At 36.2% G+C, this 26,674-nt stretch overlaps 1 protein-coding gene across 2 annotated transcripts in view; it reads left to right on the top strand.

Annotated features, from left to right (window-relative positions):
- LOC134742439 (speract receptor-like) overlaps positions 1–26,674 on the top strand; it is a 347,982-nt gene that overhangs the window by 313,154 nt on the left and 8,154 nt on the right. For both annotated transcript variants that reach the window (XM_063675589.1, XM_063675588.1), the window contains 8 exons: positions 765–910; positions 4,231–4,348; positions 9,170–9,260; positions 11,386–11,562; positions 13,803–14,041; positions 20,467–20,571; positions 21,155–21,226; positions 24,270–24,441. In XM_063675589.1, the coding sequence (XP_063531659.1) occupies positions 765–910; positions 4,231–4,348; positions 9,170–9,260; positions 11,386–11,562; positions 13,803–14,041; positions 20,467–20,571; positions 21,155–21,226; positions 24,270–24,441 (1,120 nt within the window). The remainder of the gene's footprint in view (positions 1–764; positions 911–4,230; positions 4,349–9,169; positions 9,261–11,385; positions 11,563–13,802; positions 14,042–20,466; positions 20,572–21,154; positions 21,227–24,269; positions 24,442–26,674) is intronic.

The following is a 26,674-nucleotide window of genomic DNA, read 5'->3' as shown; positions in this document are numbered from 1 at the left end:
GATAGGTAGTTGATCTAATGGGGGAAATCCAATTACACGGCCATTACCTAAATAACAATAAATTAGAATTTATGAGTATGTATGTGGGGCTAGCCTGTGAAGTGATTCCTAAAATAACATTTTTTATGGCCCGAACGCGGCAAATGACGCGTTACGTAGCACTAGCTCCGAGACGTTTGAAGATTCAGCTTGGATCATAATCGCGCATATTTTCTGAACATGAAACATAAACTGCTAAAAGCTTACGAAGTCTCGAAAATATTCGAAGCTTCGTGAAATTTGTATATTTTTACAAACTCCTAAGGTCTTTACAGCTTAAATGCGCATTACTCGCCCCTGACCAAAACCAAATACGCATGTTTCCAATTTTCTCTGGCAGCATTTCGTTTCATTTTTATAAAGCTTCTTGCGATCCTCTTAAAGCCATGCGCTATTCAGTCAATATCAGTGTTTGTGTTAGGATATTAAAACCCCTTGGAGATACTTAAAACATCTATTTATCTATTATTATCATTTATTTATAATAATTGAACAAATAATATATTTAAGTATCTACAAATTCTAGAATAAAATTCCGTAGTCGAAAAAAATATTGATAATTTATCTGTGATAAAGCACAAAGCAATGTGGTCCTTCGAACCGGATAAGGACGATTATAATAATGACCACAGCTGCTGCTACTACTCAAGAAAATGGAGAAAATGAATTTTTAAGTTATACAATACCTAGCCGGTAATTAAAATTAACTGAAGCGTGTTTTGTAGATCCCAGAGTACGCGGCGTGGCTACACGACGCAGTGTGGGTATACGCACGCGCGCTGAAGGCAGCTATACTCGCCGGCGACAACGTGCGTGACGGCCGTGCGCTCGCCAGGCGGATGCGGAATACTACCTACGAGAGCATCATGGGGTAAGCATGTGCAATCGATCTCTGAATACAAGTGATGTGGCTACACGACGCAGTTTGGGTTTACGCGCACGCTGAAGGCAGCGCTGCTCACCGGCGAGAACGTGCGTGACAGAACACCACGAGAGCATGTGCAGTAGATCTCTGCGTACACGGTGTGTCTGCAAGACGTGGTGTGTATGCAACTATGCACGTTCACCGGCGAGGACGGACGCTCTCTCGCCAGACGAATGCGGAACACCAGCTACCATCATGGGGTAAGGGGTATAAATTAAAACTGAAATAGATGTCATATATTAAAGAAAAAGTGACGAAGCCCTCCAGTGGTAAAGGCCGGATTAGAACCGGCGTGTTTAGCAATCCGGACTAACGCATTGAACCCCTAGGCCACCCCGCCACGGCGGAACCGGTCCCAATTTCTCGACTATATGCCATCTTACTAAGACTAGGCGTCTTTGACCAATTCTAAGCTAAGGGTGAGCAGTACGCGCTTGCACCTTTTATACGAATCCCTTACGAAATTACGATATACCGAGAGACATTGATTGACCTTTAATGTTTACAAACAACTCATGCATTTGATGCTACCTACTCGCACGTCTGACGATACTAGCTTTTATAAGCTTAACTTTAATTAATTTGCCTTTATCTTAGAGTATTTTGGCTTAAGTCTTTATCAGATTAATAATAAACTACGAGTATTTAATTTATGTACATCTAGATAATAAGTAAATGCTAAACAACAACAAAACACACGTACCTACTACTTGTGATTAAAATCGTCTGTTATCCTTCGTGCGATTTCAAAACTGATATATATTTTATGTGCGCGAATTACGTTATTTTTCCAATTCTCAAAAAACGTGGTAGGTAGTGTTCTGTACAAAACGGAACACTTATTTTATATTACTTAGTCGGTAATATTTCAAAATGTACTATCATCCCTTATGCACTTTTTCTCTTTAAGGTTGCAAATAACACTTAGTTCGTCTGTAGTAACACTTTCTTGAAATGGAATATTCTTGCTTATTAACCCAGGCGATAGCGGCGAAGGCCAATGTATATTTTATACATACAATGTCAGTGTCTTTCGATTTTACAGTCTCGTGAAAGCCAAGTCATGTATTTATAGCATAAACTTGCAATATTAACGCTACCAACTAATAGGTACTCCAAAGAAAAGTAGTAGACACAAATGCACTTAGCACTTAGATAGGAGCGGCTTTCAGATTTGAAGTCTGTTACAAATAATCTGTTGAACTTCATATCAATATCAAATCAATTATCGTTTTTTTATTTGAAGTTACACATTCTCCAAGTTACATTTCAACGTTTACACAATCAATAGGTAGGTACCTACAAAGTTAATTTGGGAAATAGAGTGTTAGTACTTAAGTGCACTGTAAATAACGGAAGTAGGGTTTGCAATCCGGATATCCATATATCCGAATTATCCGGATATCCGTCGAATATAGAATCCGGATCCAACGTCTCATAGGATCCGGATAATTCGGATATTTCGGATCTCACGGATCAGTTAAATATTGGTCATGGAACTCATGGACCTATAGCACAAACAATTTTCGAATAATGAATGATTTCGTACATTTTGTCATATTTTTTTATTGTACATTTATTTTATTTAAATTCAAATACTTCAAGCTAGGTACATCACGCGATAACGTCATAAAATAAATACAAATATTGCTTTAACGAAACAGTAGTACTAGTAACTAGTAAACTAGCTACCTGAATACCATCTGACTGGAATAAGGGTAAGTATTAGTATGTTTTAAAGTAATAGGGTATTACATAACTTATTTACAAATAATTTACTTCACAACCATGCATGAAATAAAACACCAGATAATTATTAGAGAAACATAGATAGCAGTTGTTTTTAAACATAATTTCTATCATATATCAATTGGATTGAAGTATAAAAAGTAGGTTTGTTGACCGTGACGTCACGATGTAATTTTTCATATAAATTCCATATTAGCTAATCGTTTTGGCAGTTCTAAAAAAGAAACTGATTTGACTAGGTAGTAGAATACCCTAGTGTTATCAGGTTTTCGCGCAGTCGCCCGTGGGTCGTCTACGTCATTAGTGCATGTGCGTGTCGTGTTGTTGCCGGTTTCCCATCTTCTTTTCAAATAAATAACACTTGCTTGATGTGCTACATAATAGCATTGTAATTTTTTTTCTATAAAGACTGATTTAAATTATTTAATTGTTAATTTGCGAATATGTGTTTAATTTTTGTCATACTTTCCTACACCGATTTCAGTACGTTAATTTCAAATAAATCCTACTATCCATGAAAATAGCCTTTTTATACCGAATCCTTGTAGAACGTAACTTTTTTTATACAGATCCGTATTATCCGAAATATCCGGATATCCGGATCCGTCAAATTTTAATATCCGAAATATCCGGATCTGAAAGGTTGACGAATATTGCAAACCGGAAGTGTGTAAATTTGACATGAAGTGGATTTTAAGTTAAAGCTCGAGAACACTGCTTAAGGTAGGACGTGTAGATACCTACATGTAGATGTCTTATCGTGGTCTTGTCTTATCCAAGCCTAAACAAACAAAACAATTTTCCCTGCCTTTATGTAACGTCAATTTCCTTGATCAATGTTGTCGAGTTTTATAATGATTGATGACCATGTATTTATTCCGAAACATTTCAATGGAAAAGGCCGATAAAAGTTAATCGTAGATGGCGCTTCCGACAATGGTAGGTACCATGTTATACGACTTATATATTGACTCCGACAGCTAAAACTATAGAAGCTGTAGGTATTCTGTCATTGCCATCAGACAACTTTTATTGACAGTTATCTCCTCCGAGACGGGTTTTATACCGAGTTTTCAATGAGTTGAGACCCGCATTCGAGCGACGGGATTCTAAAATTCAGTACAGTCAGCATCAAATAGATCTATAGTGACAGTTAAAAAAACCGGACAAGTGCAAGTCGGACTCGCCCACCGAGGGTTCCTTTTTAGTTATTTGTTGTTATAGCGGCAACAGAAATATAACAACTAACTGTGAATATTTCAACTGTCTAGCTATAACGGGTCATGAGATACAGCCTGGTGATAGACAGACGGACAGCGGAGTCTTTACCCTCTGGGTACGGAACCCTAAAAAGCCAGCGTAGCCAAATGTAGATATGGCAACACACACAGCATAGGAAGATGTGATGCGATACATTTGGTATTTACCTATATATTTAGCTGCGACTATCTATTTGATTTTAACTGTACCTATTATAATTTCATTACTAATTCATTTCATTTGACTTTTTTTGACAGGTATTCTATTCACATGGACGAAAGTGGCGATGCGGAGGGAAATTACACGCTGCTGTCTGTCGACCCTTCAGAAACGCCTGGCTTGTACCCTCTTGCAGTTCTGCATAAATCTGCGCCGGTAATTATTTTATATAAATTACACACTGCTGTCTGTCGACCCTTCAGAACCGCCTGGGTTGTACCCTCTTGCAGTTCTGCATAAATCTGCGCCGGTAATTATTATATATAAATTACACACTGCTGTCTGTCGACCCTTCAGAACCACCTGGCTTGTACCCTCTTGCAGTTCTTCATAAATCAGCGCCGGTAATTATTATATATAAATTACACACTGCTGTCTGTCGACCCTTCAGAACCGCCTGGCTTGTACCCTCTTGCAGTTCTGCATAAATCTGCGCCGGTAATTATTATATATAAATTACACACTGCTGTCTGTCGACCCTTAAGAACCGCCTGGCTTGTACCCTCTTGCAGTTCTGCATAAATCTGCGCCGGTAATTATTATATTATATATATAATTACATACTGCTGTCTGTCGACCCTTCAGAACCGCCTGGCTTGTACCCTCTTGTAGTTCTGCATAAATCTGCGCCGGTACTTATTATATTTCATTTCATTTATTTCACATTAAAAGTCATGTTCATTACAGAAGATGTTAGTATGTAGAATGTAGTCAGTACATGACACCCGGGTAGGACGCATAATGTTAGTACTTATGAGGTACCTAATTACCTAAATACTTATACGTATATTATACCTATTCTAGTGCTCATACCAATTATAATGAATGCATATCCAATTTCATTTAACACTTTTATAATATGTCAAGAAGCTAACAATTCAATTCTGTATTAAATGTCATTTTCGCTTACCAAAGTTATTAATATTATATTATACAAACATATCTAGATTTATTAAACAATGTCAAAGTTAATACCATCACTTTACTCTTTGGTTAATACTAATGATTATGCTTTGTGTCAATATGCAACTGAATCAAAGGATTTAATGTCATTTTCTACTAAAACTATTTACATTATAAATTCTCAAAAAGATGAATGGGATCATATTATTGATAGGTTATATTGCCTTACGGATTCCATTCTAACAAAGTATCATCATTTAGAAACTCGTTAATTGTGTAGTACGACTTTTCGGTTAGTAGGTTTTTTAGTTTCCGTTTAAATAATTTATCGTTGGGTTCTTGTTTTAATTGTTCGGGTAATTTGTTTATTATGGTGGCGCATCGATAGTATGGACCATTTCTATACATAGCGAGTCTTGAAATTGGCAGGAGAAGCTGATTTTTATTACGTCGGTTAGAGGTGACTTTTTGCAATGGGAATAAATTTGCATTATTCCTAACGAACATTGCCGCTTCCATGATGTACATGCTTTTAAATACTACTAGTTTTTTAAACGGTTAGTCGGCGAAGAATTGTTCTTATGTGCCTACATAAGAACAATTCTTCGCCTTCTCCTTAGGTGAATGCATGAACGTGACATGTTACCTACATTCCTACCTACTACAATCTACTTACAAAAACAAATAAGCATACACACATTAATAATAGGTAGTTATTATAATTATAATGTAAATGAACATGTTAGTATGAAATTGTGTAGGTAAGTATTGTGAATTGTTCTTTTACTTCACTTGTTATTAAGAGTCCCCGGCAACCTCGGTTCTCGATACAAACGTGGTTACGCTCTTATTTTAAAACGAGTAGCTAGTTTTCTCTGAAACGTTGTACTTATAATAAGGTACCTATATCTAGGTCTTTAATTAGTTTATGTAGCTTAAGATACAATAGTAAAAAAAATACAGCGAATTTAAGTTTTTCATACAAAACTTGTTTTTGCTCTATTTCGTTTGTTTTATACACTAGAGCTGTATAAACGAAAACTCTATTTACATACAAAATATATGCAGTGGTACTACGTAAACGAAATTAATACCATGCTTAAATCTATAATAGGCCCTTGAGGCATTGTACCAAGTTGGATGTGTACCTAAGTATTGTATTGTATATTTGATTATGTAAGTACTGCGGAATGAAGTATCGAGACAAACCATTTTGGTTTAACGATGCTTTTTATCAATTATCATGTAAAATTTGTGATTTATCTCTAATAAAAAATAAATAAATAAAAAGGTTGCTGGCGGCATTTCCTCGCTGTATCGCAATGCTGATGCGTTGTGCGAGGAAGCCGCCAGCTCTTCGGTCACCAGTTACGTCAAACAGACGCTTCGCGATTTCTGCAAACAACTTGTGCGCGCTGGGACCCTATATAAACTAATTACAGACCTAGATATACCTCATGTCCTTGTATGCGCAAAGTTTCATTACAATCCAACAAGTTTTAAAATGAGAAAGAAACTCTGTTTGTATGGAAAGGTGAAATTCGGCCGAGCTTGCCGGGGACTCTTAAGCGTCCGGCTGCAAGTTACGGTTTACGGTTTCGGCGAAAAAACTACCGAACTTTTGGCCGCGCCGAAACTGTTTTTTCGGCAGTGTCCGGCCAAAGTTTCGGTTTCGGTTTCGACATAAAAATGATGTTTCGCCCGAAGGTTCGGTTTCGGCCCAAACTAGAGCAAAACCGAACCTTCGGTTTCGGTTTCGACAAAAATCCGGTATAAAAGAAGTGGCAAAGTCATCGTATAATTTACTTTACTCTCGTCTTAGGTTTAATCAAGATCTCGCTACACACGAGTCTTCGTTTCGCTCTAGATTCAAAATGCACCGCTGCGCTGTTGCCATAAATCAATTTGCTCCCACAGGCCACGAGCAGGCGTATGGAACTCTCGTCCGCGCGAGCTCGGACTTATGCCTACGAATCTCGTCCCGCCGGCGGTACAAAAGCCAGCTATTTGGTTGCCAACTTGCCACACGCGCTCACGCATGCACGTCACCGCGCGCTATGCCAAAGAAATGTCTTCGTCACGAACAAATAAGTAGTGTGGATGGATGCAGAAACAACAAACAAATAGAAAATATCATTTTTTCCTCCTTCGACAGATGAGGAAAACTAAGTAGACATTCTCAATAGAGGTACTAACATCTACTGTAATATTTTTTACGATAGTTACAAGCTACGTAGGTACTATTAAATTGTTTTAAAGATGTAGGTAATGTTTTTACGACACATTTATAGTTAGATATCTACCTAAGACACATAAGTATTTGAAAGAAGCGTCGGCAACCCTAGCGTTGTGTCGGCGCGCGTGGTGCGGGGAGCGGCGCGTACTATTATTTATTCTGTGGTCGAAGGTCACTCCATTGTATTTTTGTGCAGGTATCAAAAAGGTAGGTATTTGCGCTTTCTTTGAGAGATCAAGTATCTGTTCGTAATTGTCCAATTCCAGTCCAAGAATCAGCCCAATTTGGACCGGACAATCCGATTCTGCACAATATCTCCCTGTTTACTCCTTGTTTATTTCATGTTTCCTTCGTCGGCACATTATCTAATTAGAAGCCGGCGCCACACTGTTGTATTAGGTACCTATATTGTAGCATTAAATATATACATACTTTTGTAACACTTTGCCTATTTTATCTTTTCTTCTTTTTGATTTATTTAAATACAGATGATTCGTGGAAATCGTAATATATCCAAATTTATACCTACTTAAAGACTTATTTTATTCGCATTCTTGCATTTTCGTTTTATGTTCCTTTTAAATTTAACTTTTGAAAGTGTCAGAAACAGTTTTAAGTGGGACTTGGAATGTAATTAATGGAAGAAAAGAATGGGAAACTTGGATCTAAGAAAAAAATAACAAAAGCTAGAATAAAATGATTCCGGAGCTGAGATCCGAGCATCATCCAAAGCTCGCATTATTATCATACATTTCCGTTTTATATTGAATCATGGAACATTGCGCCATAAACTTATCTTCTGCACCAAATGATGCTCATAAGTGAGCAATAACATTCCAGAAGGCATTTTATTTAGGCAGCGGCGGCGAGAAAATATAACTTTTTCTCTAACAAATTATGCCTCTTCTACTTACAAGCAGTTTTCTAGTTTCGTACAGCGTCATATTTCATATTCATATTTATTCATTAAATATATACAACAAACTCTTCACTATTCACACACACACACACACACACACACACACACACACACACACACACACACACACACACACACACACACACACACACACACACACACACACACACACACACATATATTGTATTATTGTATTTATGATGAGTATGAAATGAATATTATAAACACCATTTACATAATACTCCAAAAAATTTCGATCTGGGTGACAGCCAAATACCAAATGGGCTTATTTACAAAGTAACTGTAGTTCGGACGCATAAGTGAATAAATAGTTTGTAGTTGTACGCACAGAATTCCACAATCAGCACACGTTCGCATAGCGAATCGGGACGTGGTTTGAATACGCGGACTTAACGGTTCTGCCAGAAAGTATCTTCAGATCTTGGCGCCAGAGATGCACTTTAGTGCCAACTAACATTTTGAATTAAACTCTTCATCGTTACTTCTTAACATGCAATTAAATTATTTTAACAGCACTGCATTATATCTAATTGCTTATAGTTTAAATTCTGCCTACTTTCTTCTTGATCTATATTTTATTGCTTTTTTGCAACCGTTCGTTACCTATATTGTACGAGGAAAAATGTAGCAAATTTTTCCTAAATTAGGTATGTTTAAAAAAATGGTCAAAAAGCACTATATACTAATCTTCAAATTATCTTGTGGTCGCAAAGAAAACGCCTCATTTTTGGAGTTACTGTTAACGAGCGATAGTTAAATCATTACGAGCATGATTACATATACCTATGTATGACACCCACATAAAAGTGACGCTACTTATATTTAGGTATCTGTTAGTTCGAGTATACCGTAAAAAACAACCCTAAAACTTGAAAAAAAAAACGCTTTTTTTGTACAGGAGGTGAGATTTTTACGTCCCATGAGTTGGCCTGGCGGCCACGCGCCGCTTTCAGAGCCTCCTTGCGGGTTCCGTGATGAAAAATGCGCTAGTAAGTATAAAAACTTTAGACTCCTCAACCACTTGTAAAATTGAGGTACCTTATCTTTATTCATTATTTATTACAGTACAATTCATTGAAATTTTTTACATTTTCAGTTACCTACCAACTTCTTACCTATTTATTGTGTTTTACTTGGTGTAACTATGATGAATATGATGAAGGCAATTATTTATGATATAAGAGACGCTGTACGTTTATATAAAATAGTATCGTTTTTAACGAGTAAATAGCAGCCACACAATTACCGATAACTTCCAACTGATGTAGGTACACGATATTTACGTTAGCCCTAATGTCAAAATTGTGTAAGCAGCTAAAAGAATCAGCAAGTGGGCTGGAATAGTTCTAATGGACGTCGATGGCAGCGGTTGTTGCCATGCAGTTTGTTTGCGGAAAAAACTAATAGGTTTTGGTGGCTGGAGCTGGCATTAAGAGCAAGAGGTTGGGAGCAGTGTAATAGTCGTAGTTGTAGTAAAAGCGTCGTAAAGGCGGGGTGACAGCGAGTGGAAAGCCATCGCTGGCACGCGACTCCCGCTGGGCGGCCGCCACCACGTCCGTCTAAATGGCTCTAGGTACAGTTCGAACCACGTAGCTCTAGGTACTAAGTATAAGCTTAGACGTTGCCTTTTATCTTATAATCATTGTTATGTAAAGTTGCATTTGCGTTAAACTAAGTTAAACTTATAATTTTTTTAAATATTTTTACACGTTTATTGTTTCACACGTTTTACTCCCAAACATATATAGGTATACTAAATTAATATAAACTACTATTAACAAATTCTGTTGTGAACAGAGTCAGGTAGGTAGAGTTAGACCAAGAAAAGTCTGCAGAGGTTTTGACAGCACATTTATACGTCTTAATTTCATAGAAGTTTGACGTTTAAAATAACACCTGCACTGCGTGTGCTGTCAAATTATCTGCAGGTTTTTCTTGGTTTGACTCTAGATACATATTTTAATCTTGTATTTTACAACAACTGTTATTCAACTTGTAGATACATACCGAAGCAAATTCACTTTACTTTCTCCACGGATAAAACAATATCCTTTAAAAAGTTTTTACGCAACAATAAAAAGCCGGCCGGGCATCGCCAGCAAGACGTGATTTAATTATTCCGTGCTACGTTAACGCGTTCTTATGTTTCAGTGAATTCAAAGACAGATTTCCCGGTTACCGGGAACAAAGAGCCGTCTTTGTTCCCGCTCTTCCAATTTAATGGTCCAAGTCGCCCTTAGCCCACTTTATGTCCTTATCTCACAGAAATCCTCGCGAATCCTGCTACAAATTGAATCGAAACGAAACGCTTCATAAAGCTCGCGCTAAATGTTTGCCCGGACAGAGGACCTCGCGAAGGAACTTGTTAAAAAAATCTGTCGCGTTTGTTAGAGGCATCTTTTATTCATGTTCAATAAATCTCTGTCATTTTACTTCGCGTAATGTTGCGACAGTTCCTGCCATTCCCATGTTCGCGGATTAAAAATTAATGATACTTTTACTTGCTAGTTCCTACGCGTGCGGATTTCCTGAATACTTATAAGCTACTTTAGTAAAGTGTGACATTGATGATAATTGATATCGTTATAAGTAGGCTGGTACACTTAACTTTTGTGCGTGAACATTTCATATACATACGAGCACCTAAACCAAAGCTATCTTCCTCGCTCGGAAACTCGTAAATATGTGGGTAGATGCGGTAAAGTCAAACAATACAGATACATAGGTACATATGCCTGCGAGTTGTTTCGAGTTTCAACCGCATAAAATTTCGACATATATGGTAATTGTTTTCTCTGTTCTTAGTACGTAGATTCCTGAGGCAGGCTCGCTGCTTACGAGTTGATGAGGTACGAAGGGTGAAAAATAAGTAAGTAGGTACCACAGTGCAGTAGCCATTAGATATATTGGGGCGGCCGAGGTGCTCAACAATATCTGAACATGCACTCTAACGCCTTCACAATTCGCGTTCGATGATGCAATTACGAATGTAACGGCCGCTCATCCTTAGGCAGTACTTTACTATCGTGTATCGTCACTTGTTTTATTGTAGATGTACTTCAGAAGGCCTAGCTAAGATGACAATCGTATGAGTAACTCTTCTGCCCTCGTCAGGTCACGTGGGCGCCTGGACCCTCGGCGCAGCAGGCGGCGCCCTAGCCCTGCTGGCGCTGGCAGCATTGGCGCTGTACCGCGGCTGGCGCTACGAGCAGGAGCTGGACTCGCTGCTGTGGAAGATCGATTTCAGGGACCTCCATCTGCCCGACAAGGAACAGCGCACCAACAAACTGAGTAGGTAAAACGAATTTGTAAGTGTTGTTTGCATGCGCTTTACTTCTAGATGTAGTTATTTTCCCTCCTTGTCAATTTAATAATTCTACAGTTTTTGATCATTTACTATAAATTCATTCCTGTTTGTATTGTAGCCGAATCTTACAGCGTGATCTGTATTTATTTATTTTCCCCTCACTAGCTCGGAAAGTTGTCTTTTATCCTTCAAAACAAGCGGGGAAAAACGCGTTTTATCCACTAGTGGGGAAAGTAATTTGACCTTGGATGGAGCGTGTTTAAGTAGCTTGACAGATAACAAAACGTAAAACGCTCATGATAATGGTTCGTTCGATATTAATTATCATTAAATAAATGGTTTGAGAATCTAATAAAAAATACCAAATTTAGCTTTATTTAATGATTTTAAGTCATACACCTTAAAATTCCATAAGAAACGTTGTTTTTTTTATAATGATGTTAAATATAATTCTGAACGCACAAGTTGAGTCGATGCAATTTTAAAACGCATCGTTGACATTTCATACGTCAGAGATGTCAACATTGTCAACAAATTTTTTACTTAAAAACTTTTCTCACCGACTCGCGTAAAAATACACAACTTCAGAGTTTTCTGTTATAATATCGTAAAAAAATTAGTGATTCCAGTGATGAAGATGATCTAACGCCTGTGGATGTTGCACTTTCCTCGCTATAGTGAGGTGAAAAGTTTTGTGTTACACACGGGTGCAAATGTTTTTTACTTCTCGTGTGTTGAAACACTCGCGGGTAAAATACAACTTTGCACCCTTGTATAACAAATAACTATTAATCTTTATTGCATAAAAGAAAATACAATCGTACAAAAGGCGGGCTTAATGCTATGAGGCATTCTCTACCAGTCAACCTTCGAACAAAGCAGAGAATTTGTAGGCGATGCAACATAGTGATTACATATATACAAGTATACTTAAATAATGCATAGGCATAGACATACATACATATATCTGTATAAATAATATTCATATAAATACATACAATATACATACATACAAATACATAAGATATCAGATGAAACTTGCAAAACAGAAACACTAAGAATTCATCGTTCGTGTATGTATGTTATATTTCCTTGTCATAACTGAAATTAATGTACCTGAGTGAACCTTTATATTTCTAATAAAATAATAAGAAAAAATATGTATGGTACCTAAGTGAGATAACATTTTGGAGTCGCACTTAATTGCTCCTATTAAACTCCAATTATACTGAGCTCATGCCACGTACATTTTACATTTAGAATATAGCTAGGTTAGGTACTAACTTTAGAACTACACCCCTACCACTTACAGAAGCAAACCCAATACTTAGATTTTAATTCGCTTTAATCAGTAGTTTAAAAAATATATCAGCAGATTTAAAACTAAGCTTGTCCACGCACTCAAGCCTTGTTACATAAGTTCGCTGTTCAGCTTACTAAAGGCTTTCTTGGAAAGTTTCGGAACTCCGCTGACACGTTGAACCGTAGTCCGTACCATCGCCCACACTGTTAACTGTCCATCGGTGGCCCTTATTACAAAACGCATAAGGTCCACCGATGGATGGATGGAGTTAACAGTATTGCTGTTTGTACTGGGCCAAAACGGCTGAATCATGTAACTCGGAATTTATGTTTTTTCCTGACAGGATCCACATCAATAAGAATGTTGATTCAGAATTATGGGAACTGGCGATGACTTCATATTACTTTACTTGATACTTTACAACTACTAAATAATTCACAATGTATTAATCTCTGAAATACTAGAGAAATAGAATTATGACGATATGCGATTTAATAATCATGACCTCATAACTGGTACTTGGAACAAACCGTTTAAGGCCAGCTTCGGTAGCTTGGATATATGATTCGAACCTGTGACGTGACTGGACTAGTATTAATACTCATACTGTTTGAAAGTGACTGAACTAGTAGGTATTTCCATTGGTCAAAGGTTTAAATCCAATCCGAAATTAAAGAAAAGACTCCCAAAAAAAAACGAAACAAAAAATTTCCTTTCATTTTAAATAGATACACTAAAGGCACATCGTAGTTCGTAGTTGTGTTATGTATCAAAAGTTTGACGGATCTCTATGGGATGACGCTGCCGTCGCCAACTTTGATAATGCGTGGTGGAACCCGTTCAAAGTATAAATAAACATCAACAATCATACATCAACAATTCATGTTAGCAAGTTGGTCAGAGCCTATTTTTTCCAGCAAGATAGCAGCGCGACCGGCAACGGGAACCCATCGGTCATAATTGCCAACTCTGAGAAGAATGGCAGTACAGGCGGCGTTCGCTCCAGCCAAGTTTCGCTGAGCTCCAACCCTGACCTGGACTTTCGTTATTCGGCCATCTTTACTGAGGTTGCGCTGTACCGTGGACGCCTGCTTGCCGTCAAGAGAATCCGCAGACACCATATCGACATTACGAGGGAAATCAAGAAAGAACTTAAAACCGTGAGTCACAATTTAACTTAACTAGGGTAGTGCTAGTGGCACCAATAGATGAACAACTAAGCGACTACCCCAACTTTTTTTTTATACATATGTTAGAACACTTTTCCAGTAACTTTTATTTTTTTATAAGATTCAACATTTAATCAAATATTAAACCAGTCCGAACTCTCTAATCATTATTCAGTATTTTTATAGAAATAAATAATTGCCACAATAGGCCAATTTGCCCAGAAGATGAACAATGTGCCCCAATTAAGAATAATTTGTTCCTATGGTATCGTTGAACCAATATACTTCGCGTAAATGATATCTTCCAGTAGAAACGTTCATCTTATAGATTACTTCCTAAAACATGAACCGATAAAACAGTTGGTTCAACTTATGGTCATGATTTCGGTAAAGGAACTGAATTTTTGAGTGTTCATGTTTTAGGAATAAAAGCTAAAAGTTAAACTAGTAATTTTCTTCGTTCAAATTTTGGGCATAAGTAGAAGTAGATGAACCAACTAACACAAACCTTAAAATAACCGTGTTAGATATACGTTCATCTTTTGGTTAAAAAATCAACTATCAGCGGATGATTTATTTGAGACATGAAAATGTTATCTACCTTTTTGCGTAGAATTAATAACAGTATTTCAAAAAACTAGGTCTTGCCTAAAAGTTGAACAGCGTTCATCTATTGGCTTATACGCAAATTGGAACCATAACTTGAACAGCAAATTTCTCATATTTTAATAAATAAAAGAAAATATAAGATTTCCATAGAAACGATGTATTTGGCGCAAAGCATGTACGCGGCGACCGCTCACGACCGCATACGTAGGTCTACATATATAGTCTTAGAACTAAAATGTTAGCCTCGGGGAAGAGTTATAGTTTTAGTAAAATATACTACTAAGCGTGTAAAGTACGTCAGGATTTAATTACTTATTTCAATTTTAAAACCAAACGTTCATCTTCTGGGGGGTGGTCATCTTTTGGTGCCACTACCCTATATCACTGACAAATAGAACCGAAAGAAGGATAGTTTAGCTCCTCACAATACATACACCGTGCCGCTGCTCTACCCGGCTCGACCGCCGGTGCTAGGTCGACCGATTTCTTAAACATTTGCTCGTACCTACCCCATGCCGCGTCTTTCTGAGCGTTAATACTCCGTATTATATACATACGAGTATAGTTCTCATATTAGTACTTCAAAGTGGATCGGAAACACTCGTCTGTATCTGTATCATATTGCTAGTCATCATCATTATATGTATAAAAATTGCTACGTCCAATTGCTGGGATCAGGCATTTTCTCTCGTTGTACAAAAGGGTTTTTACATGAAGTATGTAAAAAAAATTAGTTGCGATTATACGGAATAAGTTACTCGTCATTCATTCTGTAACGTAGGTACTTAATTTAAACCCGTTCTAATCCAACAAAAAATATTCAAACCCTGTGACATCGTATCGTTGGCATCGTTTTGGTCAAACCAGTGAACTAGGTAATTGCGTCGCATTTTCTTGTACCTAATTAATAAAAAAAAAAATTAAAAATTGTTTATTTCAGACATTGTGTCCATAAAAAATGTTAGTTGTAGTACAAACTTAAAAGGCTATGTTAGTGTTACATGTTAATTATAAATAAAGATAATGGAATTCTCAGAATCAGGATCAGAATTGTGTTGAATTGTGAATTCTTTATTGTGCGAGAATGATTTTCCATTTGCCTGTTGGTCTGTAACAAATGAATTATATGAGAGCTGTATATAAAGTATCCGAATTCCGAATACAGATTGATTCATACAAATATAGAATAGAATAGAAATAATTTATTCGTTAGCACACACAAATAGAAAGTTATACAGAACAGAGAAACATAAATAAAAGAAAAAGTGCCACGAAATGGTCTCACCTCAGCATGTTGCTGGCGACTTCCAGCGCTGATCTTCCGGTGAGACCATCCGGTCACAGCTTGCTTGCAGCTTGTTGCTTGTTGGCAGCTTGGGAAGTTGTAATTTGTACCTAACTACAATACTAAATACGATTTGTATCTAAATACGATTAGAATAAAGTTTTACTCTAATCGTATTTAGAAGGTTCTAAAGCTGATTTCGTAGATCAATACATTTTTTTTAAACAGGACTAGGGAATACATAGGTATATCAATTTAATTTTATGCAATACTTATTTTGATTTGTGTTTTTATTAGTAACACTATAAAAAAAAATGTAAACTGAAATAGATATCATATAGGTACCAAAATAGTGACCAAAATATAAATGATCTTTACTCAGAAAATCATTTTTTACTGTTAACTAATTTGACTTTTCTTTTTTTTCCATACTGATCCATTTGCATTGCTCACATATTTTAAATACCTACTTATAGATAGAGTGCAGTTAGCATGTTAGCGACGCGTTTAACTGAAATAAGTTACGTAGGGAGATAATATATACCCAACGAGGAAAAAATTGCTCAGCTTTGTTGAAGGCTGAAACCGCGCGATATCGAATAGTGGAATGACATTTCTAGATGAGGGAAACATTTCGACTTGTTCCTAATTTATGTTATGGCATCCTTGTTTGCGAGAAAATACACAACATTTTGGCATACTTACCTACAGGGTGAGGTGTGCGATTTAAGAGGGTCAAAATGTTTAAAATAAAACTGTGATTTTGTTTAAAAAATATACACCATGTTTTTAGGGTTCCGTACCCAAAGGGTAAAAACGGGACTCTATTACTAAGACTCCTCTGTCCGTCTGTCTGTCTGTCCATCTGTCTGTCTGTTCGTCTGTCTGCCTGTCCCTCCGTCTGTCTGTCACCAGGCTGTATCTCATGAACCGTGATATCTAGACAGTTGAAATTTTCACAGATGATATACAACCAATTACGGGTAATGTTAGAAGGTTAATTAAACTCAAGTTTACCCTGGTATAACTAGTATTACCCGAGCCTTTTGGGTAAAGTCTGAAAATTTAAACAACATTAATGTGTATTCGGCGCTTTCGGCGTTTACCCGTACACATCTAGGTAGACCCAACACTGGCTGGGTAATGTTCGGTGTTGATCATCACTTCTGACATTACCCTCCCATTGTTGGGTAGACCTAGATGTATACGGGTAAACGCCGAATAACTACAAATTCAAGTTGATTTAATTTTTGGCTTTACCCAAAAGACTTGGGTAATATACGCAGGTAAACTTATGTTTACTTAACCTTCTAGTATTTCCCGTAACATTTAAGTAAACGTAAGTTTACTTGGGCATCCCTAATATTACCCAAGCTTTTTGGGTAAAGCCCGAAAATTAAAACAACTTTAATTTGTATTCGGCGTTTACCCGTAGGTACACATCTTAGGGTCTACCCAACACTGGGAGGGTAATGTCGGAAGTGATGATGCAACACCTAACATTACCCAGTCAGTGTTGGGTAGACCTAGATGTGTACGGGTAAACGCCGAAATCGCCGAATACAGATTAAGGCTGTTCCATCGGTTCGCCGCTATCTCTGTCACATTTCGCAAGAAAGAACGGGAAAGATCATGCCCGCCAAGTGTCAATTTTGATCGAATTTTGTCGATTTTTATTTATTTTAAAAACGTTACCCTACAATATCGAAATTCGAAAGCTATGAAATTATTATTTAAGTTAAGATTGTTTTTTCTTCTTTTTTTGTTTATAGTATCACATAATAAATAACCGAGTAAAGTTGGATTAAAAGTCCGAGTTAGAGGTTACTTTGGGAATTAATTGTATCGAGCGAAGTGTCATAATTCGTGTATCGGAAGCTATGTTGTTAAAGATAATATAGTCAAGAACTACATATATTTTTTCCACGTCTACGAATATCAACGCCTCTTAGAAAAACAGGATCATATAAGGAGATTTTTCGCCTTCTGGCTCAGGGAACCGCCTTAAAGGATGACTCACGTTAGACCGGGCCGTGACCGGGCCGGAGCTTCCGGCGCTTACTTTTCTATGACATGACAGGTGATCACGTGATGCTTTCCATAGAAAACGAAGCGCCGGAAGCTCCGGCCCGGTCACGGCCCGGTCTAACGTGACTCATCCTTAATGTTGTGTAAATTTTCGGACTTTACCCAAAAAGCTCGGGTACCTCGGGTAATACTAGTTATACCAGGGTAAACTTGAGTTTAATTAACCTTCTAACATTACCCGTAACATATACCTATAAATTATAAAAAAATCAGTTTACATTTACGGAATCACTTAGTTTGCAATCATCAACGAGAATAGCTTTTTGGTTTTCTCACACTCTACTTTAAGTACCTATATAATATTGTGCAGGAACATCTCATCCTTATTTTCGTATGAACCTAAAGGGCTAAGCCCCTTCAAGTATCCGTAAGGAAGAGAGCTAAAGCCTCATTTGCCGCGAAACAAACAAATATCTACCTGTACCTATATACTTGACAGCGTATTTTCGAATATGACGTGCGCCTTGACTAAGACAAATCACATTCTTACTCACATTTGTTGTACCTACAATATTCCTACCTACCTCGATAGCGTTATAGGAATAAATCATAATATGTTATGATAACTACAAACATCAGCGTATTATATGTTGTTGTTTTGGGCAAATATTTACGTGCTCTGATTACATCTTATTAAATTTGGTTGTAGCGATGTAGCGTAATATTATTTACGGGAAGCGATTTATTTTGATAACTTTTACTTAGGTAGGTACCGTAAACTCAGGTAACTATAGTCCTATACTAAAACGTTACTATAGTCCAGTTTTACTTAGGTAGGTACCGTAAACTCAGGTAACTATAGTCCTATACTAAAACGTTACTATAGTCCAGTTTTACTTAGGTAGGTACCGTAAACTCAGGTAACTATAGTCCTATACTAAAACGTTACTATAGTCCAGTTTTACTTAGGTAGGTACCGTAAACTCAGGTAACTATAGTCCTATATTAAAACGTTACTATAGTCCAGTTTTACTTAGGTAGGTACCGTAAACTCAGGTAACTATAGTCCTATACTAAAACGTTACTATAGTCCAGTTTTACTTAGGTACGTACCGTAATATCAGGTAACTATAGTCCTATACTAAAACGTTACTATAGTCCAGTTTTACTTAGGTAGGTACCGTAAACTCAGGTAACTATAGTCCTATACTAAAACGTTACTATAGTCCAGTTTTACTTAGGTAGGTACCGTAAACTCAGGTAACTATAGTCCTATACTAAAACGTTACTATAGTCCAGTTTTTAACGTTGCATAGTTATAGGTTGTGGACCAGTTACCTGATTTTACGGTATATGAAAGAGAAAAGTCTTGTTATTTATATTTCTTTTTTGTTATTAAATGCATTTAATTTATTATAGGTGAAAGATAACAGTGTCAGAAAGTATGTATATAGGGGAAGTAGTAAACTTTTTTTGAAAAATATATATAGAAAAGTCTTATATCTAAAGGTCGTATGCAGCTCACGTTCCTTTTTGTAAAGTCTCGATTCCTTCAATAACTCTGAAGAGCAGTTTGAGAAAGAGTGCGATGCTTGAGTGCAAAGTTGCAAACTCTTCGACGAACAGTAAATAATGTCAATTTCTCCAGGTGTTAGTGAGCTCCAAGTTAGGTGGTATTTGCTCGGTTGTGCCGGCTCAATCCGGTAGCGCCTCTCAAAGACCGAAATACCTTCCGGTCCGCAGCATCACAGTATTTTCAATCAGGTCCAGAAATGTCAAAATGGAAAGGGTGTTGATGAATTCCACCTATTTGCACGTGAAACGAGTTATATTCTGGGATACCTACCAAGAAATTAGGAGTTTTTATTCTCATTTAAAAAAATGCATATTTCTATTCGTATCATTTTCTCCATCAGTTAAGATTGATTGTGGCCTACTTACCTGCATGGAAAAACTGTACCAAATATAAAGGAATCTTAAATGGACCAGGTGCCTACATATTTATTGAAGAAGTGCTAATTTATTTACTTTTTGACTTCGTTGTTGTTCCAAATAAATCTAGTTTGAAACTTATTAATTAACGAATTCAGAAGCAGTTAGATAAGTTTGTTTGTTTTTCCAGATTGATCCCTTGTTGTTCCCTTGTTCCAAATAAATCTAGTTTGAAACTTATTAATTAACGAATTCAGAAGCAGTTAGATAAGTTTGTTTGTTTTTCCAGATTGATCCCTTGTTGTTCCAAATAAATCTAGTTTGAAACTTATTAATTAACGAATTCAGAAGCAGTTAGATAAGTTTGTTTGTTTTTCCAGATTGATCCCTTGTTGTTCCAAATAAATCTAGTTTGAAACTTATTAATTAACGAATTCAGAAGCAGTTAGATAAGTTTGTTTGTTTTTCCAGATTGATCCCTTGTTGTTCCAAATAAATCTAGTTTGAAACTTAGTAATTAACGAATTCAGAAGCAGTTAGATAAGTTTGTTTGTTTTTCCAGATGCGGGATCTACAGCACGACAACGTGAATGGTTTCGTAGGAGCGTGTATAGAGCCGCCAAACGTATGTGCGCTCTCGGAATATTGTACCCGCGGCAGCCTGAAGGCAAGAAATCCAATAAGCTTTCAATTTCTAAGCATGTAAATAGGTAGATCGCGTAAATAGAATACGAGCAAATATTTAACTACTGTTGCCATCGTAGTGAAATTGCTACCGTTGTCGTTTGAAGTTTAGGATTTACAACAAGACCGTAAAACAACCCACTTTATGCAAACCAATTTATCGAGCGAAGCGAGTGGTAATAATTATTACATATTTATGGTAATAATTATTACCACTCGCTAATGAAACCGCTAATTTAGCTAAGTTAAATGTCTCACGATAGTTTAAATTCGAATATTTATAGTATTTAAATTCATGGCTAAATTTACTATTTTTACATATCAATATTATTTTTTATTCAATTATGTTTTTATGATATTCATTTTCAAGTGTCACCTTGCGTTACCTTTCTTTTTGAATTTATAAGTTTTTTTTTTATAAATTACACATTTGGTCATACCTATATTATCCACTGTTCTTAAAATATGTAGTATCCATGTTGGCTCATAGGTATATAGTAGTGTTATTCCATTTTCTCTCAACTATCTGTATCTATTTTGAAATCTTAATATAAATTTATTCGCAGGATATCCTTGAGAACGAAGATATCAAACTGGACAACATGTTTATCGCATCATTAGTCGGAGATATCATCAGGGTAACTAAATAATTTATAAATAATTTTGTTGCCGCGTCCCACATCTGCTTCGCTAAAGTTGTTTATAAACACTTGAAATTTATCTTGTGTAATGTAGGTACCTTAATCTAAATTGAGATGCATATGGATAAGTTTCAACTATCAAACTATTAAGTTTACGGTAATAAAGTTTAATATTTTTCACCTCAGCAGCTGGAACAAGGGTACTTTGCTACTTAAAAACAGTGAGCAAAATGCGATTTCGCTCACTGAGTGAGACAATAGTTATTTGTTATACAAGGGTGCTAAGTTGTATTTTACCCGCGAGTGTGGAATTCAAACACGAGGACGCGAAAGGATTCTATAGTTGAACCACGTGAAGCGAGTGATTCTAAAATAGAATCCTGAGCGTAGCGAGTGTTTCAACACACGAGAAGTAAAATACATTTGCACCCGTGTGTAACACAAAACTTTTCACCTCACTATGGCGAGGAAAGTACAACAAAAGTTTAAAAGTATAATGTTTTTTGACATTTCTGACGATGCGTTTTGAAATTGCATCGACTCAACCTGTGCGTTCAGAATTATTTTCAACATCATTATAAAAAAATAATGTTTCTCATGGAATTTTATGGTTTTCAGTTTTCATTAAATAAGGCTAAATTTGGTATTTTTTAATAAATTCTTAAACCATTTATTTATGATAATTAATATCGAACGAACCATTATTATCAGAGTTTTAGATTTAGATTTAGATTAGTTTTAGATTTATTTATTTCATAATATTAAATTACAATATAAATTATTTTTACACTAATCTATACGAATTTATATTATGATCGTCAAGTGGAAAATAACAATTGATTATAATTGTACAAAAACAATACACAATTTAAAAACCATTTGAATAAGCAATCGATTAATTAATTAATTAAATTTTTAACAATGTCAAATAAAATAAAATAAAATTAGAAAAACATGTCAATACGGCTAAGCATAGATATCTCATAATGATCGTCAAAATAAAATGAAATACATTTACGTTTTGTTATTTGTCAAAAGCTACTTAAACACGCTCCATTCAAGGTCAAATTACTTTCCCCACTAGTGGATAAAATGCGTTTTTCCCCGCTTGTTTTGTAGGATAAAAGACTACTTTCTGAGCTAGTGAGGGGAAAAATGACATTCAAGTGACCTTTATATTCGAATGTCATTTCAACGTGCGGGGCCTAATACAAGTTTAAAATACTTGGATTCTATTGCATCTGTCCTGGTCACGTCATTTGCAAAAAGAAAGAGACAAAAAATATCACACGTCATTCAACGGTTTATTATAGATCCCCGAAATAAGTCAGATCGCATTGTTCCGATGGTTCCGAAACACCTATGAATATGAATTCGTAAAAATTTATTAAAAAAAAGTAAAAAAAATCATAAAAACTGTATTTTACGTATTTTATAATACAATTAAAATAATAAACTTAACAAATTTAATATTATTACGCAAAATAAATAATTCTACTTTTAAGGGGCTACCTGAGGTTTTCATCGATTTTTGACAAGTTTTGAATTGTATCTCCTACTTTTGCACTACATATAGAATTATAAGACAAGCGGTTATCGGTTCTTCAATCTTTTATCTCCATTTTTGTCTACCGGATTGTGAAAAAAATGAATACTTATTTATTTATGATTATTTTAAACATTGTCTAAAAAAACACTTTTTTCGTATCTCGATTGCTGTGAAAGATCTTACTTATACGAAATCTACATATTTGGGTTCGTCTTAGACGTCTCTAAAAATTTGTCTAAGGTTTTAATTTTAAACTAATTAACACAAAAGTTATGGCCAGAAAACCAGTTTTTTGGCCTAAAATTGTTCAACTTTGATGCCAAATATTTCGAAAACAATGAACTTTGAAGAAAATATGGGATACTATATTGCTAAAATCCGTTGCTGTTAATATGATAAGCTACAAAAAACATTAGAAAACTAAGGGATTCAAATCGAAGGTCATTGGGGCATGGGATCCCCTTAACGATCGATCGTTAAAAGTAGAATTAAGAGATCGCGATCTCTTCTATAGTTAACAAATAGTAGAAATCGTAATTCGGACCGTATCTTACAGTTTTTTTAACAAAAAAAAGTTGTCGATTAAATTAAACTGTCTGTTCGTTATTTCCATATAATGTCACTAAAATTTGTTTCGTTTTGTTTTGTGTTTTATTGGGGTAATTAAACTTATTGTTAGAATATCTTAAGAAAACATGAGTGAAAAAGTGATGAAGATGGATTAAATTTTTACAGGTTCAACAGGTTGTGTTTTTCCTTCCAAATATGTTCTCACTGTTGAGGTGAAAAGTCTTGTGTACTACACGAGATCAAAGTTTTTTTACATCTCGTGTGCTTTTGAGTCCCTTACTACGCTCAAGATTCTACTTTAGATTCACTCGCTACGCTTGTGAATCTATTATAGAATCTTTCGCTTGTACGGGACTCAAAATAAGCAATCGAAAAAATATCTAACTTTGATCTCTTGTTGTACAAATAACTACCTATATATTCTAAGTTGTTTGATTGATATTAGCTGGATGGTGTTTAGCAAAAATGTGTCAACCCGCATTAATTTTTCAATAAAATGTCAACTTTTAGCGTCAATTTGAGTTGACAACTTATTGCAATGCATACTGTGGGTTGACACATTATTGCTTATCAGCATCCAGCTATTATGCACACGTCACATATACATTGCACAGCTCAAACGAGATCGACCGCGGCAAGGCAGTGGATGCATGACCGCTTTCAGTGTTACCAGAGCGTTTTTAACCCTTTGAACGCCAAAGACGTGTCTACCAATCAACGCGCTACGCGCGCGGCTACAACCCACTATCAATCGATGCCGCGCCGCGCACGTTAGGCATAGGGTTCAATGGGTTAAGTTACGCTTTAGAAGACATGGTAGGCAGTTTAGCGAGGTTATTTTCTATAACAACACTAGTCAATCCGAAACACAGGGACTCAGAGAGAGTTAGATCAGGTCATCATGTTTTTTTTACTTTGCAGGGAATGATTTTCATCCACGAGTCACCGCTGCAGTACCACGGGGCACTACGTCCATCCAACTGTCTAGTGGACGCGCGTTGGGTCGTCAAGCTCGCAGACTTTGGGCTCCAAGCCTTCCGTGCTGGGGAATTACCACCAACTGAACCGAACGCTATTAGATCGCATATTGAAAGTGAGTATTTTCATCGACAAGATGCCGCTGCGCTTAGGATTGCCATACGTCAGGATTTGTCCGGACATGTCAAGATTTTTGACCCTTTGTCCGGATTGCGGCCGGACTTGGCAAGTGTCAGGATTTTTAGGAATGACCCACCGCAGAGCGCAGCGCGCCGCCGGCGCGTCGTTCAAGCCTCAGAATAATGACTAAAGCAAAGAAGCCGGGCAAAAATAAAAGCTTGGTAAAAGATATCGTATTCACAACACGCTATTACTTTTTGTCTATGAGTGAGTGAGACAACAATCCGCAAGTTCTTTCGTTTTTTTTTTCAGTATTGTCATAAGATGAACTGAGGGAAATGTCAAATGGTCCTATGTGGTTCTATAATATAATCCAGCCAAATAAAATATATGTTCGTTATTTCACAGGTAGGTGTCAACTGTAACAACTTGATATAGTCGTATTATTTTAGTTGAAATATTTCGGGAATTTCAGCGGTCATCTTGGTTTATTTTAATTATATTGTTGCTATTCCTGAAAGATTGTTGGAAAACGTGCTGAGTTTTTATTTGTAATGGTTTGAAGTTCCCTTTGTGATAATGTCTTGTGTGATCGAGGGCTGTAAATCGCATACAGGAAGAAAAAAAAATACGCACGAACCGATAACCTTTAATCGGTGAGTTTTGTTCAATTTTGAAGAAATTAATTTATAGGACCTGACCCTAAACATAGAAATCGATATGTTGTGTATGTAATTATTACTTGCATTCAAGTCTATATAGATTTTTGCATATATTTTCGAACTTTTCTGCTAAGTATGAAAGGTTATATTTTTGGCATAGTGATGTATCGACCTCAGATCAGTAACCTATCGACATTTACAGCTTTCTTATAGTTTGGCCCAGGACTGTCTCATTTTAATTGATGAGTACAGTCAAGGGCATAAATATATATACATTCCCAAAGTCTCAAAAATATGTGTACGCTCAGACAATAAAATCGTGTTCACATATTTTTAAGCCATTTGTCTGGATCGATATTTTTGCCTTCGACTGTACCTATAGTTTTCTTTGTTCTTACTTACTGACAGATTGTGTTTGCCAGACTATAGTTTAATACTAAAAACCGGTCAAGTGCGGGTCGGACGCGCGCACCAAGGGGACCGTACTTTTTAGTATTGGTTGTTATAGTGGCAACAGAAATACATCATCTGTGAAAACTTATGAAAGCAAAAGTATGTAAATGATCGTATATTATATTTGTTGTGACTTATTTTCAAAGTGTTTTTCGATAAAACGACACGTTAAGATCGCTCGCCTTCTTTCTAATGATAAAAAAACGAGAGGTATAGTTAGACGGTTCTAAGTGGTAGACTGCAAATGAGATAAAAGCTATATTAGGTACATGCATTAATCCTCATATCAGGCGGCTCTTTGATTCCAAGGATTGCATAATTTTTATACTTTTTAATGATTTTTAGAATATGAAAATTATAAAAAGTATAAAAGTTATGCAATCCTTGTATTCCACGCATTTCATTTCATTTCATTTCATTTCATTTCAACGAGCCGCCTGCTACAGATTTCTTGAAATTGCCGCGTTTTTTCAGGTTCAACTTTCATTAGCCAGGCTATTATCAATTTGCTAATTTCGTGATTATTCTTTTACACGGCACATAAACTTATGCATAATTTATCGATATAAAAAGTCGACACAGTTACATCCCTAGCAAATTATCAAACTTATGACACCGTACGTAAATGAGAAATAACAAGCATATATGCATCTCTTTTCGGCACATTATCTAATTCGTAAGGAAGTAAAGTAAAGTACATATTTGCGAAGCATTTTTGCCCGACTTCTATGCTTTAGTCATTATTCTGAGGTTCAAGCTACGCCAAATCTGTTACAAGAAATATCAGGATTTTTAGGGTGGTCAGGATTTTTATCAGGACATTTAATTCTTCCATATAATGGCAACCAAAGAGTAAAGTAAGTATATAGGTAAAAAGAGCCCTCTTGAAGCATTTTATGGAAACTCATTTGAAAGCGCCATCTCTGACTTCATCCAGAAACTAAGTATGTATGTGTGCGTGCACAACTACATATACATCCAACCATACGTGTACTTTCGTTGTACATAATATTAGGACTACTTATTACATCCTTAATTGCAGAATAAAAGCCCTGACTCTTCTTTAGGGAGGTAGTTTTTTTTTTGGCGAACGTTAGTCGAGGTATTTCTCCT

The sequence above is a fragment of the Cydia strobilella genome, chromosome 6 (genome assembly GCF_947568885.1).
Source record: "Cydia strobilella chromosome 6, ilCydStro3.1, whole genome shotgun sequence".
NCBI classification, from domain to species: domain Eukaryota; kingdom Metazoa; phylum Arthropoda; class Insecta; order Lepidoptera; family Tortricidae; genus Cydia; species Cydia strobilella.
Note: the sequence above shows the minus strand (reverse complement) of the source record. Positions and strands in the feature narration are given on the sequence as shown.